At 39.9% G+C, this 15,959-nt stretch overlaps 1 protein-coding gene across 1 annotated transcript in view; it reads left to right on the top strand.

Annotated features, from left to right (window-relative positions):
- The first annotated feature begins 562 nt into the window (after window positions 1-562).
- Window positions 563-15,959, top strand: part of Cdc5l (cell division cycle 5 like) — a 44,924-nt gene continuing 29,527 nt past the window's right edge. Inside the window, exons 1-9 of the mRNA XM_003473830.5 lie at window positions 563-744; window positions 2,871-2,974; window positions 4,044-4,205; window positions 5,806-5,933; window positions 6,624-6,723; window positions 9,451-9,669; window positions 11,654-11,798; window positions 12,353-12,541; window positions 13,764-13,912. Of these exons, the coding sequence (XP_003473878.1) occupies window positions 700-744; window positions 2,871-2,974; window positions 4,044-4,205; window positions 5,806-5,933; window positions 6,624-6,723; window positions 9,451-9,669; window positions 11,654-11,798; window positions 12,353-12,541; window positions 13,764-13,912 (1,241 nt within the window). The 5' untranslated portion in view covers window positions 563-699. The remainder of the gene's footprint in view (window positions 745-2,870; window positions 2,975-4,043; window positions 4,206-5,805; window positions 5,934-6,623; window positions 6,724-9,450; window positions 9,670-11,653; window positions 11,799-12,352; window positions 12,542-13,763; window positions 13,913-15,959) is intronic.

Below are 15,959 nucleotides of genomic sequence, written 5' to 3'. Positions count from 1 at the left end.
ATTTTTTTTGAGATTGGATCTCGCTTTGTAGTTTGGGCTGACCTCAAACTCGTAGCAATCCTCCTGCTTCAGCCTCCTAAGAGCTGGGATTACAGGTATGCACGCTACGATCGGTTGTGAACAAATTTCTATCAGTGAAATGATTGATAAAGAGCTGCATGAATAACTTAACAAGTTGTTTTCAGACCTCCAGAGTAGGTGAGACGCCACTTGCTCCATTATGCTAAATGACATCACCAATCACCACTGCCTGCCTAGCCAACGTCCACTTTTAGAATCTCAGAAGAACTATGGTTTCCCTCAACCTATGTGGGCATGCATGTGGCGCAGGGCCTGAACACTTCATGGTTTTGTCGGCAATACTGGCTCCCTTCCCCTTTGTTTTGAGACAGGGTCTCACTGTGTAGTTCAGGCTGGCTTCGAACTTACGGCGACTCTCCTAACCCTACCTCACAAGCGCTAGCGTTATAAATTTGCGCCACACCGTAGGACATTTATCTGGCTTTTATTACTCGTCTGCCACCGAGATCTCGCGAGACTTGTCGGTCTCCGCCCCCTCCGCCCCTGCGCGCCTGCGCAGATCATTCAAAGCAGAAGGTTGCATTTGGAGGAAGTGTTGCGTGGGTCCCGTGACTGAGCTGCCGTTACTACTTTTCGGAACCTCTTCTCGGCCGGTGGTCGGGACCCTCTGCCGCCAAGATGCCTCGAATTATGATCAAAGGGGGCGTGTGGCGGAATACCGAGGTGAGTGGCCCTTTCCCGCAGGCCGCTGCCCTCCGCCCCCTCGGTGTTTTGTGCGCACGCGCGCTGAGGTCGGGAGGAAACGAGGGCGCCCTCGGGGTCTGCTTGGGGACACTTTGGAGCTGACCCCGGCCGGGGGCTGGGTACTTTCGGGTGGGGATTGGGATGCAGCTACCTGACCTGTCTACTCCGCGCTCACCAAGCCTTGGTGAACATTTATTGAATTATGGATGGTGCGCTCCCAACCTCCCTCAGAGGCGCTCCCAGTTGGTGGGGAGATGGACCTCAGTGGGAGTTGATTTTTCTGGGGCCTTACTTTTTCTCAGCTGGTGCCTTGCGCCCCTCCCGGCTTACCCTTCGCCCCCACCACCAAAAAAAAAAAAAAAAAAGTTAAGGTGGAAAAGACGTTTTAATGGACTGCGTTGCAGAAGGGAAGCGCCTTGTCAGCCTTGAAGAGCCTGTTGATACTCGGGTCCCTGTTCACTGTTCGCAATGCAGAACCTGTCTCCCCCTCTGTGCTCCCATCAGAGCCCAGAGTCTTGTCTCTTCTGTCACTTCGCCGTTGCTTGGGCAGAGACCGAATAGGATGAAATGCCTACAGTAGTGTTTGCTTCTAAAAGATGTCAAGGGCTAGCCGAAAATAGTAAATGAAAATTAGATTTTAGCGTTTAGAAGCTCAGTCTTTTTACATCTTACCCCTTCTTGGATTGTCTTTTTACTGCTCGGCCTTCTCCTGAGCATCCCTTAAACAGGGTTAAGAAACATATTTTGGAATCTTTGCCCGTTCATCTTGTAAAAGTTTTTAACTTCTCAAAGCTTTGGGTCCTTCATTTTTCGAAAAGAGATCATACCTACCTCTTCTGAGTGATTAAAAGAGTTAGTACATTTGAAACAGAGTTCGGCATACTGTAGGCTTTCAGTGAGTGCTAATTGCTTTATCCTCCATCAGGCAGCACTGCAAGGCACCAAGGCTTGTACTCCTAGAGTCTAGGATAGTAACGGATGTGAAGTAGGCTGCCTGGTAGCTGTTTGGGAAAGAGTTCAGTAGGATGGATACCTGCTGAGTGTACTTGGCTGCAGGTGTGTCCAAGTAGAGCCGTACTATACGTCATCAGTAACACATGAAGGCTTTGAAAACTGCCTTATCTTGCAGTGAGAGTGCCAGAGTGTTGCAGCTGGAGAACAGATGACTTCTGAAGGAAAGACAAATATACAGAATCAAGTAACAGGAGGATTCCTGTGCCCTTGTCAAAGCCCTGCAGTTATTTATGTATATCTCTGGTGATGGGAGTGAGTAGAGTGGTGAGGCTCAGCTAGACAAGTAGCACAAGTACACAGTAAAAAGAAACCTAAAAGTAATGTCTGAAGTCATCTATCTGTGGGTTCATCCTCCCTGATGTGTGTGGCTCAGTTTGCCAGTTTTTCTTGGGAATGGTGCATTTCACCTTATTTGGGTGCCCTGTCAAAACAGTATTTAGATACCGGGGAAGATTGGGAGAACTGATTGGTGGGGTGGGGAAGAGAGATTTAATTTTTAGATTAGACCTAGAATGTGAATTCTTGGGTGATGGTATGGGTTAAGGGGCTGTAAATGCCTTGCACAACCTGAGTCCCAGGTTGCTTCTTTAGGCCTGGATGTGTTCCTGTTTGATTCTCTTTTCTCAAGCACACAAGTCCTGGTTCAGGTGGGTGTTCAGGAGGTGTGTTTTGAATGACTGCGTAGGTGAATGAGCTGTACCTTTTTGAAGAAAATCCTAGGTACATTTTAAGGATTACTTTTTGTTAATCTCTGTTATGAAGTTGTGTTTCTCAGTTGGGCTGTTCCCACTTCCAATTTATTGAAAGCTGTATGTGTACAGGAGAACAAGATGCTCCCCTAAAGGATTTCTTACTAATTTTTTTGCATTTTGCTGATTTTTGCTTGCTGTTTATCATGATAGTCAATGAAGTTTTCATACTTTTTTAAAAACGTGTGTATGTGTATATATCTATTTTTCTGGTACTGGGGGTTGAACTCATGACCTCAAGTGTGTATGTAGTTTTACATCATCCCCATCAGAGTTAAATTGTATTTTTTATCATGTGGAATTTTGCAGTTGACTGTGTTTTTTCTTTAATAATTCATTTAGGATGAAATTCTGAAAGCAGCGGTAATGAAATATGGAAAAAACCAGTGGTCTAGAATTGCCTCCCTGTTGCATAGGAAATCAGCAAAGCAGTGCAAAGCCAGATGGTATGTACCGTTAATAAGTGGGAAATAGAAAGCAGCCTTGATTGTAAGGAGGGAAATGTCAGGTCTTTGAAGTGTCTTGAAGAAAGTAGGCATCGCGATGTGATAAGTAGGGAGTGGGAAAATGGACTTAGCTGTCACCTGCTTCCTTTGTAATCTCTGGCAAGCCAGTTTTTAATCTATCTTGCCACTGTTTCCCCAATTAGAGATAATAGTACTTGATACTAACTGATGGAGGCAGGAGACTCCATCTAAATGAGTTGGTGTGTGCTTTGTGGAGCATAACATCTTTCAGGGACAGATGGGCCCCAGTTTGGAAATGATTGTATTCTAAAAGTTTATAAATTTGTTTAGAACTTTGAAGAAATGGTAAATAATGGTTTAATTTTTAGACAAGCTTACAATATTGAATTTCCTCATAATAGAATTGACATAATGTATATTTGCTATCATAAAGTACAGCATAAGGCTTGGAGTCAAACTTTTAAATCACAGAGTAGTGGACACATGAAACTGCTTGTGTGTCCTCTTGGCATGAGTGGTCTGGCGTTAGCTGAAACCCATCTGCTGCTAGGGACATACTTTGGATTGTACAAAAGTGGCCCAATTTTGTAGGCATGGTGGTAGTGGAAAGGATGCGTGTAGAGATGAGACTCTATAAAGAGGAAGCTGAAGAAGTGGTTCTCATTTGTGTTTCCCTGAGTGATGCTAAGCTGTGTGATTGTTATGAGGATTTACCTGTGTCCTGTTTGCCAGCCTCTCATCCAGCTGAGTGCTGGATGGAAAAGGTGAGTTGGGTGGACATTAGGAAGGACAGAGGATGCCACAGTAGGCTGGGGATTTAGCTCAGCAGCATAAGCACCTGCCTTGCAAGCCGGCAGTTGTGAGTTCAATCCCCGGTACTGATAAAAAGGAAAAAGACACACACACAAAAAAAAAAAAGCAAAAAGAACCACTTTACTAGTTAAAGGCTGAGAACTGTGCTTGTCAGGCAGTAGAGATCTGAGCAGTGTGTAAGCTGGATATCTGTACTGGGTGACTGATGCGTGCACTAAATTGTATTTTTTAATAGGTATGAGTGGCTGGATCCAAGCATTAAGAAGACAGAATGGTCCAGAGAAGAGGAGGAAAAACTCTTGCACTTGGCTAAATTAATGCCAACTCAGTGGAGGACCATTGCTCCCATCATTGGGAGAACAGCAGCCCAGTGCTTGGAGCACTACGAATTTCTCCTGTAAGTTAGTCTTCTGAAGCAGCTGAAGAGCGGAGTGTGTGTTACTGATGCTGAATGTTTAACATTTCCTGTCTTGAAACATTTAATAACAGATGTAACTAAAACCAGAGGAGCTAACACTATTGGATTTATATTCCATATATCTATGGTTGATTAAAATTGTGTCTTCTGTTATATGTAACTGTTTTTTTTTTTTTTTTTTGCATTTTTGGGTGTTGAATCCAGGACCTTAGCACTAGGTTACATCGAGTCCTTTTTCAGTTTTTATTTGAAACAGGGTGTTGCTAAGTTATTAAATTGTCCAGCATGGGCTCAAACTTGGAATCCATTCTTATATTATTTATTTTTTAAAAATTAATTTAAAAAAGTCTACAAGGCATACGTGGTCATGGTAGAAAATCTGGGGGAAGGAAACCTACATTGTTAATGGGATTGTAAATTACATTACCCTACAGAAATCAGTATAGAGGGTCCTCGAGAAACTAAAAGTAGAAATTCCATTCCATCTAGCTATTCTCTTTCTAGCTTTCTTCCCCAAAGAGTTAGACATCATACAGTGATGCATGCCCCTGTTTATAGCAGCACAATTCAAAATAGCTAAACCTTAAAAGAAGCCTGTATGTCCAGCAGCAAATGAATGGGTAAAGTTTATGCACAATGGAATTGTTCTCTGCCCTAAAGGATAAATTTGAGTTGTTTGTAGTAACATGGATACACTTTGAGACCATAATGTTAAGTGGAAAAAGTCAGGCACACAATCTTAAATATTACATGGCTTCTCTTACATGAGGAAGCCAAAGTTTAAATAAATTAAAAAGTAAAATAAAAGATAGATGATAGGAAACCAGAGAGAAAGGTGTATGTGGGGGGAGATAGGGAAATGGGAAGGTGACCAAGAGATGAGGGAATGGAGGAGGAGGAAAATAAAAGGTTACAATGTCATGTAGCTGTATCAATTCCCCAACAATGAGTATAATCAGTATATACCATAAATGTACTAATGAGTATAAAACTTAAAAAAAAATTTGGGGAAAAGGTAGTATAAGAAATACACATCACCTATAACCACACTGCTGAGAATTAAGTGTTAGAACATTTTGATTCACTGCTAGTAGTGTTTTTATTTGTGCAGTTGTATGGCATTTGTGATTAAGGAGCTCCTTAGATCACATTTTGTACTGAATAGAAACACTTGCTGAAATGATAATTTTTTTTTTTTTTTTTTGGTCTTTTTCCTTTTTATTGGTACCGGGAATCGAACTCACGATTGCCTGCTTTCAAGGCAGGCGCTTATGCCGCTGAGCTAAATCCCCAGCCCCTTGAAATGATAATTTTAATACTGTGTCTTCCAGATGTTGCCATAGTAAAAGTGTTTTATTTATTTATTTATTTATTCTATCGGTACCGGGGATCGAACTCAGGACCGCCTGCTTACAAGGCAGGTACTTATGCCGCTGAGCTAAATCCCCAGCGCCCGTTTTATTTTGTTAATACCCATCTTGGATTTTTTGGGGAAAAAAGTAGTAACAGCTAATAAAATTGGTAATTCTGGTAATAAATGATATGATGCTATGATGAAATCATCTGGGTTTTTCCTTAGGGACAGAACTGCCCAAAGAGACAATGAAGAGGAAACGACAGACGATCCACGAAAACTTAAACCTGGAGAAATAGATCCAAATCCAGAGACAAAGCCAGCACGGCCTGATCCAATTGATATGGATGAGGGTGAGTAGATGCCAGGGCTTGGAAGGAGTCTGTTTCTTTGTAACTGGACTGCTCAGGTCCCTTTCACGCTTTGTAAAGACTCTTCTGAAGTGTTAGTTTTTAGAATCTCAAATCTATTCCCATTTGTTCCAAATGTGTGCTGTTTCTATTAGAGAGTAGTTATCCTTTTCGGGTAGTGCTTTTTTTTGTGTGTGTTTTTTTAGTTTGCATAATAAATTAAGTAGTAGAATAGTATTGGGTAGGTTTCTCATTCCCCATCCATAAAGACAGGCAGGAAGTCAGGATATTGGACTTTCAGCCTTCTTTGACCAAAGGTAGTCGTGTACTATGTGAGGAGGTAACACTGCAGATTTGTAATGGAGGCTTATAATTCCCTGAGGCATCGAAATAAGAACCAGAGGAAGTGAATTTTATTTTATTTATTTATTTTAGTTTTTTTTTTTTTTTTTTTTTTGTCTTTTTCATTTTTATTGGTACCAGGGATCACTCATGACTGCCTGCTTGCAAGGCAGGCGCTTATGCCGCTGAGCTAAATCCCCAGCCTCAGTTTCTCCGACTTTAAAACCAGACGTGTTTCCATTATGCCTCAATGTTTAATGAGTGTGTTTCTTTCATTTTAAACTCTGCGGTGTCCCTCTTACATTCCTTGCTTATGTGTTAGAGAGGAACTTAGTTTTTCTTTTTTTGCAGATGAACTTGAGATGCTTTCTGAAGCTAGAGCCCGCCTGGCTAATACGCAGGGGAAGAAGGCCAAGAGGAAAGCAAGAGAGAAACAGTTGGAAGAAGCAAGGTATGGTTTTTCCTGTGTTCAGCAGTTAATAGGTACATGCTTTAGCCCACTAAAATTGTGTGATTTATCGGTGCTGTTTGTGAATAGAAATCTCAGTTGTCCAGGTCCACTTTGTTGATACTCCTTGGCTTTTTACTCCAAAAAAATCTTTTTTTTTTTTTTTTTTTTGGTATTGGGGATCAAACTCATGACCTAGTGCCCACCTGGTAAGCGCATTTGCCACTGAGCTAAGTCTCCAGCCCTTCTTGTATTTTTTTTTTACTCTTAACCATTTAAGACATGGCAGAAGTAATATATACTACTTACCTGTATGGCAGATTTGTTCTTTTAGTGTAGCAGAGCATCATCTGTTGAGGCATCTTGGGGTGCCTTGTACCTGGAGGATACAAGGCTGTGTGGCTTCGTGTGACAGCCAGTGGGCTCCTCTTTGTGGTTCGTGTTGGGCAGGCACTGGCTGTGAAACAGGCCTCTGCTGAACAGAGAGGGCATTAATGAGCTTTCGAATAAGCTTTAGGCTCTCATGGAACTCTTCATTTAAGAAGCGAGCAAATGCATATTAGCCATTGTCTTTTACGGAGGATTTTCTCTGCTTTTTCTTACTTGCTTTTCGTGATACATGGTTGAGGTATCACTTCTGATGGTCCAGAGATCAAGATGAAGTTAACAAGACCATCTGAATTATCAGCTCATTAGCTTTTGGGGTGTAGTCAGTGAAAAACCCCCAGCCTGCCTGGTTCCTTTCATAAAGTGCTTCTTGACCTGAGGTGTAGCGTTGTGTTGGTGTTTTCCCCAGTGGTACCACTGAAATGTCAGGTCCTGGGAGGGAGGTTCTCTCGGGTCTGAGGGTGCTTATTGGTGTGATTGGCCAATCCCCAGTTGGAGTGGTTAATTTCTGATGGGAAGATGACCAGCCTGCCAAACCAAACAGATGCCAGGAGAAGGTGCTGGGTTTTCTACCCTATTTCAGCCACCTTTCAATTCTGGACCCTAGGGCTAAGTAATTCTTCCTTTTTTATCCAGGCTTATTTGAATGTTCAACTTTTAGAGCTCTTTAGCCATGTAGATGGCCCCAGGGCTATAGCAGATGCATTTGTGAAAAATCTCCCTGATGTCTTTTTTTTTTTTCTCCTTGATGTCTTTATACACGTTTTTGCAGATTTTAATTTACCTTCAAATTTCTTATAGATTTTCTTGTGCAGTCTGCATGCACATCTTTGTAAGTTGTTTTCTATACATACATTGTTTTGTGACTTGTTTTCTTGCCCTTCATATTTTGGTAATATTTCTTATTATCGAAATTTTTAGTATCTTAGGGATCTACAAAAAAAAAAAAAAAAAAAAGATTCCACCCTGCAGTGATTTTTATCATTGTTAAAATTTACAGATCGGTACATATGTATGTAATTTTTGTATGTTACTGTAACATGTGAACTTTGAACATTTTTTACAGAGCTTTATGTCTTGGCCCTCTTTCAGAGTAGATGTTCAGCCTTGCTAAAGGTCATACAGATGGCTCTGTAATATCTTACAGCTGTATTACCAATTCATTTAACTTACATAATGTCTTATCAGCAGGTGTTGGGTTTTATATCGACCCAGCATTAGAGCAGTATGTAGTGAGAAGTCTTCAAGTTTAGTCATTTCCTCAGGGTAAAGATTGAGGAGTGAAATTCCGAGCTTAAAAAGCTTGAGCTTTTGATGTGTAATGTATAAGCTTCTCTTTGGGAAAAAGTATTCTGTTGTAGAAGACTGCCCACATTTTGCACCTTTGCCAGTAAAACAAAGTGATATTAATTAGAAGTGCATAGGGGCTGGGGATTTAGCTCAGTGGCATAAGCATCTGCCTTGCAAGCAGGCAGTCGTGAGTTCGATCCCTGGTACCAATAAAAACGAAAAAGACCAAAAAAAAAAAAAAAACAACAGAAGTGCATAAATAGGTCTTGCTAATTTAATTTAGTTATATTTTAAAAATTATTAAGATTGTCATATTTATTTTATCATTTTTGCTTGGTTTATTAAATACTAAAAAAAATTGCTTATTTTTCTTTTTATATTTTTAAAAAGTTATAATTCTAAGTATTGAACCCAAGGTCTCTTGAGCTGTAGCCTTGTTCTTTTTATATTTTTGAGATGGTCTTGATAAGTTTCCCAGATTGGCTTTGAGCTTGTGATCCTCCTCTCTTAGCTTCTCTCTTAGCTGTGATTATAGGCATGTGCCACTGTCTGGCTATAACTTTTGTTTATGAACTATTTATGTTTTTTTGTTCTTTTTTTCCCTTTGGAATGAATTTTTTGTTTTAAAGAATTGGCATACTTGACCTAGATTCTTTAACATATTTGTAATACTGCAAAAAAGTTTTTCCTATTGTTTTAGTCTTTTAATTTCATTTTTTTAATAGGGCTTTAGTTATATAATTTTAAGTCTCAAAGCTATTGATCTTTTCTTTTGCCATTTATTTAATTTATATTTATGAAGTACATTCTCATCCAGAAATAAGATACAAATTTATAGTTCCTTCTAGGTTTTCATTTTGCTTTATTGCGTGTATTTGTGTGCTTTTGAATAAAAACAGGAATTTATTTTGATGAGTGGTGTGAAGAGAGGTTTATATTTCTTTCCCATGTACACGGGTAGTTCTCCTAACCCTGCGGTGATCCCTCCCTGCCCCAGGGAGAGACAGGATAGTGATTTCCAAGGTGGTGAAGCAGTCACTGTCTTCTCTTCAGGCGTCTTGCTGCCCTCCAGAAACGAAGAGAACTTCGAGCAGCTGGCATAGAAATTCAGAAAAAAAGAAAAAGGAAGAGAGGAGTCGATTATAATGCCGAAATCCCCTTTGAAAAGAAGCCTGCCCTTGGTTTTTATGACACTTCTGAGGAAAACTACCAGGCCTTGGATGCAGATTTCAGGAAATTAAGACAGCAGGACCTTGATGGAGAGCTGAGATCGTAAGTTGGCCTTTCTGACTTTGGAAGTGGACAGGTTCCGGAGAAATCCTATGAGAGGCCAAGTGTTTCCCTTGTCAGAGCCAGATTTTTATTATTCAGCTTGAACATAGCTTGTTTATTTTTTTTTATTTAATGGGGTCACCTTCCTGAGCATACATGACCCCAGTCCTGTGTCTGGCTCTAGAATAGTCTTGTGGGCCCTTTGTTCCTTGAACCACATTGTCATATATGTGAACGTCTCTAACAAGTTGGTGATTCTGAGAAAGTGTGTTGACATCTAGTCTGATTCTTCGTGGATTATTTTTTTTTTTGGGGGGTCTTTTTGAGACAGGGTTTCACTATGCAGTTCAGGCTGGCCTTGATCTTACTTTGTAGCTCAAGCTGGCCTTGAACTTGCAGTGATCCTCCTGTCTCGGCGTCTTGAGTATCGGGATTGCAGGTGCGTGTCTCCACACCTAGCTTTGTGGCTTTTTAGTGAAAAATTTTACCTTATTTAAATGAAATTAAAAGAAAAAAAAAATACACTATGGCATTCTTAAATCTTTTTAGTTGATGTGGACAAGTGGATGTATTTACTTTACTTTTGAGAGTCCAGAAGATTTTGCCATTATTAGAGATTCTTAGTTTCTTTAAATACTGTATTTGTATATTGTATGGAGACCATGTTATGGTTGCCAAGAAATTATTTTAGTTTGCTTCTGTTTTGACTTTCCATTTATGCCGACACCAGATAGGTTTCAGGCACAGTGTAAAACAGAATTTTCTTGAATGTACACCATTGTATTTATTTCTCAAATTATGTCTTGCTTTTAGGTAAGCTCTAGTATATAGAGATTAAAGAGGCAAATCATGTGGTATAAAAATATACTGTGAAATGCTTACATTTTAAAAAGTTTATATATATATACACTGTTTTTGCTTTGAACACACCCCCTTGTTTTCATCACTTTTTGAAGCAATTCTGGAGGTCCTCTTTTGTGAGTGTCTTTATGAGATACAATCAAAAAGAAGTTAAAAAAAAAAGTGAATGCTGCTGTCAGGTGCCATTCAAGGGGAAGAGGCTTTTAAAAACATGATGCTGTGTCCTTGCCCACCTTATTCACTGGGTCGGGCACTGTGCAGCTTCTGGCTCTTCCCCAAAGTCAGCGGCTGTGAAAGATTTTTAATCAGTTCATGGCCTGGATGCAGCCACGACAGAGCCACTAAAGGCTCTCAGGAAAGAGGACTTAGAACTGCTGCAGAAGTGGGATAGCGAGCAGGAACACTCGGGAAAGTGAGTGGAAGGGAGTGGCAGGATTGAGGGCAGTGTGTCCCTTCTGTCACACAGTTTTTGAATTTAAACATTCACTGTGTTTTTCATTCCCACCTTACAGTTGAAATGTGGGGGAAAGGGAGACAGGCGGAAGGGAATAAGGTTTTTGTGGGAGCTTTGAAAGATTGCTTTTAGGTTTCCTTAACAAACTTGGGGTATTATTTGTCACTACTAAATACCTTTGAAAACTTTTGTCTATTTTAAAAGTCCTAACCATTTAATAACAGTCTTAAGAAGAAATTTCAAAGGTCACAGTGTGTTTGTCTCCTTTATGTATGCGTTTCTTTTCGGCATATTCATCTTCAGCCTTTTCCTGTGTGCATACGCATTTCTTGTTTCTGTGTGAATATATAATCCCACTGCAGGTGGGAACTGTTTTAGGTTTTTCTTTTGACATTACATGTCACGTTTTATCACAGCCTTGCAGTTTTATGATTTAATTTATACCTACATGGTGTACCGTGTTTTCTTAATAATGCTATTGCCATTCTAAGCTTGCATTCTTAAATATAAATATAGTTAACTAATGGTATAGCAAACTGCTCAATATATGTTGCTTCTTAAAATTATTTTCTTAGAAATGGGATTGTTCGTTCAGGTGTGTTTTTTATGACTGTTAATGTTGTTGTCTGTGTGCAACATTAAAAATCTTCTCTTCCTTGTCCATGACAGCGAAAAAGAAGGAAGAGATAGAAAAAAAGACAAACAGCATTTGAAACGGAAAAAGGAATCTGATTTACCATCAGCTATTCTCCAAACCAGTGGTGTTTCTGAATTTACTAAAAAGAGAAGCAAACTAGTGCTTCCTGCTCCTCAGGTAATCTGATAAAAGCAGTTACTTTCATTGTTTGAATTTATATGCTTATCTCATTTATTCAGCAAGTGTGGGAAGGCCCATGCAGCAGGGTTGTGCTTAAGAAATTCACACAAGAAAATAACTTAGAAGCAACCACTTCAGTGTGTGAGTGCTTCCATCAGGTCTTAGCTCCCGCGATAGTGTGGTTAGTGTCAGCACTCAGCAGTTTGTCAGCAGTTCTGCTCCCCTCTTTTTGTAGCAGATAGAGATGGGTGTGGTTGGCTCCACAAACTTTTGTGGCTTTCTCTCAGGGAACACTTTGTTGTGTCATGTATGAAATACAGCCCTTTTAGCTTGAGTTCACATCATATATGAACTTTCCCCACATTATGTAGGAGAGGCTTTTTGAGATTTTGTGGACATTTTCAGAGCCTTGGAAAGTAAGGAGAGTAGCACAGTGAGCTTTGTGCCTCCATCACACAGCTTCAGTGACTCGTTGTTCTGGAATATGAAAATTGGAAACAGTGTTAGTTCTCAGTGGAAGTAGTTCTTACTGTGCGCATTGTGTCCTTTAGATTTCAGATGCGGAGCTCCAGGAAGTGGTGAAAGTGGGCCAAGCCAGTGAAATAGCCCGGCAGACTGCCGAGGAGTCGGGCATCACAAACTCCGCTTCCAGTACTCTCCTGTCTGAGTACAACGTCACCAACAACAGCATTGCCCTTCGGACACCCCGGACACCGGCTTCCCAGGACAGAATCCTGCAGGTAGGGTGTCACACACAGCAGCAGAGGGAACTTTCACTTTATTATCCTTCACAGTGTCAGGAAGGAAAACAGTAGCTCGGTTATATTTTCTTTACAGCCTGTAGTTCCAAACCAAATCTGAACTATACAGCTCTTAGAGTATTTCTGGAGTAGAAAGTCATATCAGCAGATTGAGTAATTAGTGGTTTCATTTCTAAATGTATTCATAACTTTTTTTTGGGGGGGTACTGGGAATCAGACTCAGGACCTTGAGCTTCCCAGGCAGGCACTGTGCCACCGAGCTATATCCCTGGCCCCTAATTCATAACATTTTGAAGTCAGCTTTTCTATTAGCCGAAGCATTTTGTGCCTGCTGGTAAAGCAGCAGTTTCACATTGCTGAGTGATCTTGGAAAGACATCAGCTGTGTAGTCTGCGATCTCTCAGACTTCCCGCATTTCTGTCCTTGTTATTTATTACTCAGTGAGCTGGCAACCTGTCTCCCTCAGTCCAGGGGGATGTGAGCAGCCCTGTGCTCCTGCACTGTGTGCTGGGGAGTCTGTAACCCTGCAAAATGCCTTGGAAGATTTGGTCCCCTACATCTCATTTCCTGCAGTGAGGAAGAGACATGCTCTCTTGGTTTTGTTCCTTTATCCATGCTTTGGCTGTCTCCTCTTCTCTGGTAGAGTAATGTTTGCCCCCTGCTTCTTTCAGTAGTGTCATTTAAAAAAATGAAGTATGATTATTGATACTTGAAATTTTTTTTTTTTCTTTTGTACCGGGATCAAACTCATGACCTCGTGCTTGGCACTGAGCTAAGTCCCCAGCCCCAATACTTGAAAATTTTAAGCAAAATCATGAAGCTGTTTTTCTTTTGGTAACAAATTACTTCATTAGGGAATAAAATGAGCATTAAATAGAAATTGCTTAAGCTCCTCACCCCATACTGGAGATTGAATCCAGGGCCTCACATGTGCTAGCAAGCATTCTACCACTGAACTGCTGCACCTCTACTCCTTTTAAAAAGTTTTATCTTGAGACATATTCTATCAGAAATGGTAGGTGGAGAGCAAGGATGAATGTATAAAAATCCGCCATGGCCCAGTATTCATTTTCTCTCTTGGTTTTCATGAGAAAATGTGAAAAATGTTCCCTGCTTCAGAATTTGTATAATGGAAGTGGGAGAGAAGATTATGATAATCTGTCTGAAATTGCTAAACAGTTTTTCTCTTCTTGCCAATCAGGAAGCCCAGAACCTCATGGCCTTGACCAATGTGGACACCCCATTAAAAGGAGGACTCAACACCCCATTGCATGAGAGCGATTTCTCAGGTGTGACTCCACAGCGGCAAGTTGTTCAGACCCCAAACACAGTTCTCTCTACCCCATTCAGGTATTGTAAAAATGGATGTGCTTTATATTTTACTAAAACTTGAAACCAAGAACTTGGACAGCATGTTTGAACATTCAGAAAAGATGAAAGAATGGTAAAGTGAACTTTCATCCACCCATGATAGTTAACAGTGGCTTGTGTTTGTGTTATAACATATCCATCCAGTAAGATGTTTTATTTTTTAAGGCACTTAAAAGACAGTATGGATACCAGTTTTCATCCCCACACATGCCACATGCATATCGTTAACTAGAGCTTAGTATTTATTTGTATTTCTTTTGTTTTAAGCTGCTGTTTTTTTTAAAAGAAGAATCTTTAAGATACAAATGTTATAGAAGCAACTTGTATTAAAAGTGAATTTAGCTTTTAAAGACTGAAATATTGCACACTGTACTTAGTGACATTAGAGCAGACACAGACAAAAATATAATAGACGAGCTTAAGAAAATTATGGAAGTGCAGCGTAGGAAAGAAATGGAATTCATAAAGCAGATTCAAGCAGAGATCCAGGAGAATAAAAATGCCATTGAAAATATTTGAAGCAGTTTAGGCCAATGTGAGGACAGGATCTCAGATATTGAAGACAAGCTTGCAGTTAGCAATCAGGAAAAGAAGGATTTCTCAAAAATAGCAAGAGAACATGAGAAATCAATCCAGCAGCCGCTAGATGAGACAAAGAATAACAACAAGATTGATTACAGTCAATGAAAAAAAGCAGGAAATACCACAAATGACATTCAAATGTTCACAGACATAATGACAAAAAGCTTTCCTGGTAGAGAAAAAGAATTTGACATACAGATAAATGAGGCATATACAACTCCAATTAGCATGATCAAAAAAAGAATCTGCAACCAGGCATGTCATAATCAACATTCAAGAAATTAACACAAGAATAGAATTCTAAAAGCTGTTAGAGAAAAGAAACAAATCGCCTATAAACGAAAGCCCATCAGATGCACAACTGACTTCTCACTCAGCGGAAACTCTCAAGTCAAGGAGAGCTAGGAGCAAAGCATTTCCAAGTTCTAAAGGAAAACAGCTTTCAACCCAGATAGATATACCCTGAAGACTATCTTTCAGAATTGATGGGGAAATAAGGTACTTCCATGACAAAGAACATCTGAGGAAATTTATGACCACCAAACCAGCACTCCAAAATGTTCTGAAGGACATCCTAGTAAGAGATAATTAAGACTACAGCTCCATGAACTGCAACAAGAAATTCGCCAGGGAAAGCAAACAATTAGAGGGAGGGGAAAAAAGGAGGGTGCAGACAACTGGAAAATAACATGACAAGGATAAGTCAATACATATCAGTTAGAAGCATCATTGTTAATGGTCTCAATTAAAGCAAAAGATTAGCATATTGCAAGAAGCAAGATCCAACTATATGCTGCATAAAGAAACACATTTAATTCAAAAAGAAATTATTAGACTGAAAGTCAGAGGATGGAAGACAATACTCCATGTGACAGGATCCCAGAAAAAAGCAGAAGTAGCTATTCTATTTGCAGACAAAGTGAATTTCAAGCTGAGACTGATTAAGAGAAATAAAGGTCACTACACCCTTGTAAAGGGAACAATCCAAGAGGAAGAGATAACAATTATAAATACATACGCAACAAATACCAATGCACCCAACTATATAAAATTACACGCATTTGAAAAACCAAATAGGCCCTAATACAATTGTATTGGGAGATCTCCACCCCACTGTCACAAAACGATGGATCAACTAGACAAAAAAATGAATAATATTAAAACTAAATCAGACTTTTGAACAAATGGACTTAGAAGATGTCTGTATAGTACTGTGCCCCACAACATCAGAATACACATTCTTAGCTGCACATGGGATGATTTCCAAAATAGACTATACTGTCTCATGGAACATGCTTAAGTCAATGCAAAGAATTGAAATTATCCCATGTGTACTATCAGACCACAGTGCAGTGAAACTGAAAATCCATGCCAAAGGAAACCACAAGAACTTCATAAACACATGGAAATTAAATAATGCCCTACTGAACAACCAGTGGTTCAC

The sequence above is a fragment of the Cavia porcellus genome, unplaced genomic scaffold (assembly GCF_034190915.1).
Source record: "Cavia porcellus strain 051 isolate PalLab524CR breed Dunkin Hartley unplaced genomic scaffold, mCavPor4.1 scaffold_28, whole genome shotgun sequence".
NCBI classification, from domain to species: domain Eukaryota; kingdom Metazoa; phylum Chordata; class Mammalia; order Rodentia; family Caviidae; genus Cavia; species Cavia porcellus.
The sequence above is the reverse complement of the archived record's forward strand: the minus strand, read 5'-3'. Positions and strand labels throughout refer to the sequence as shown.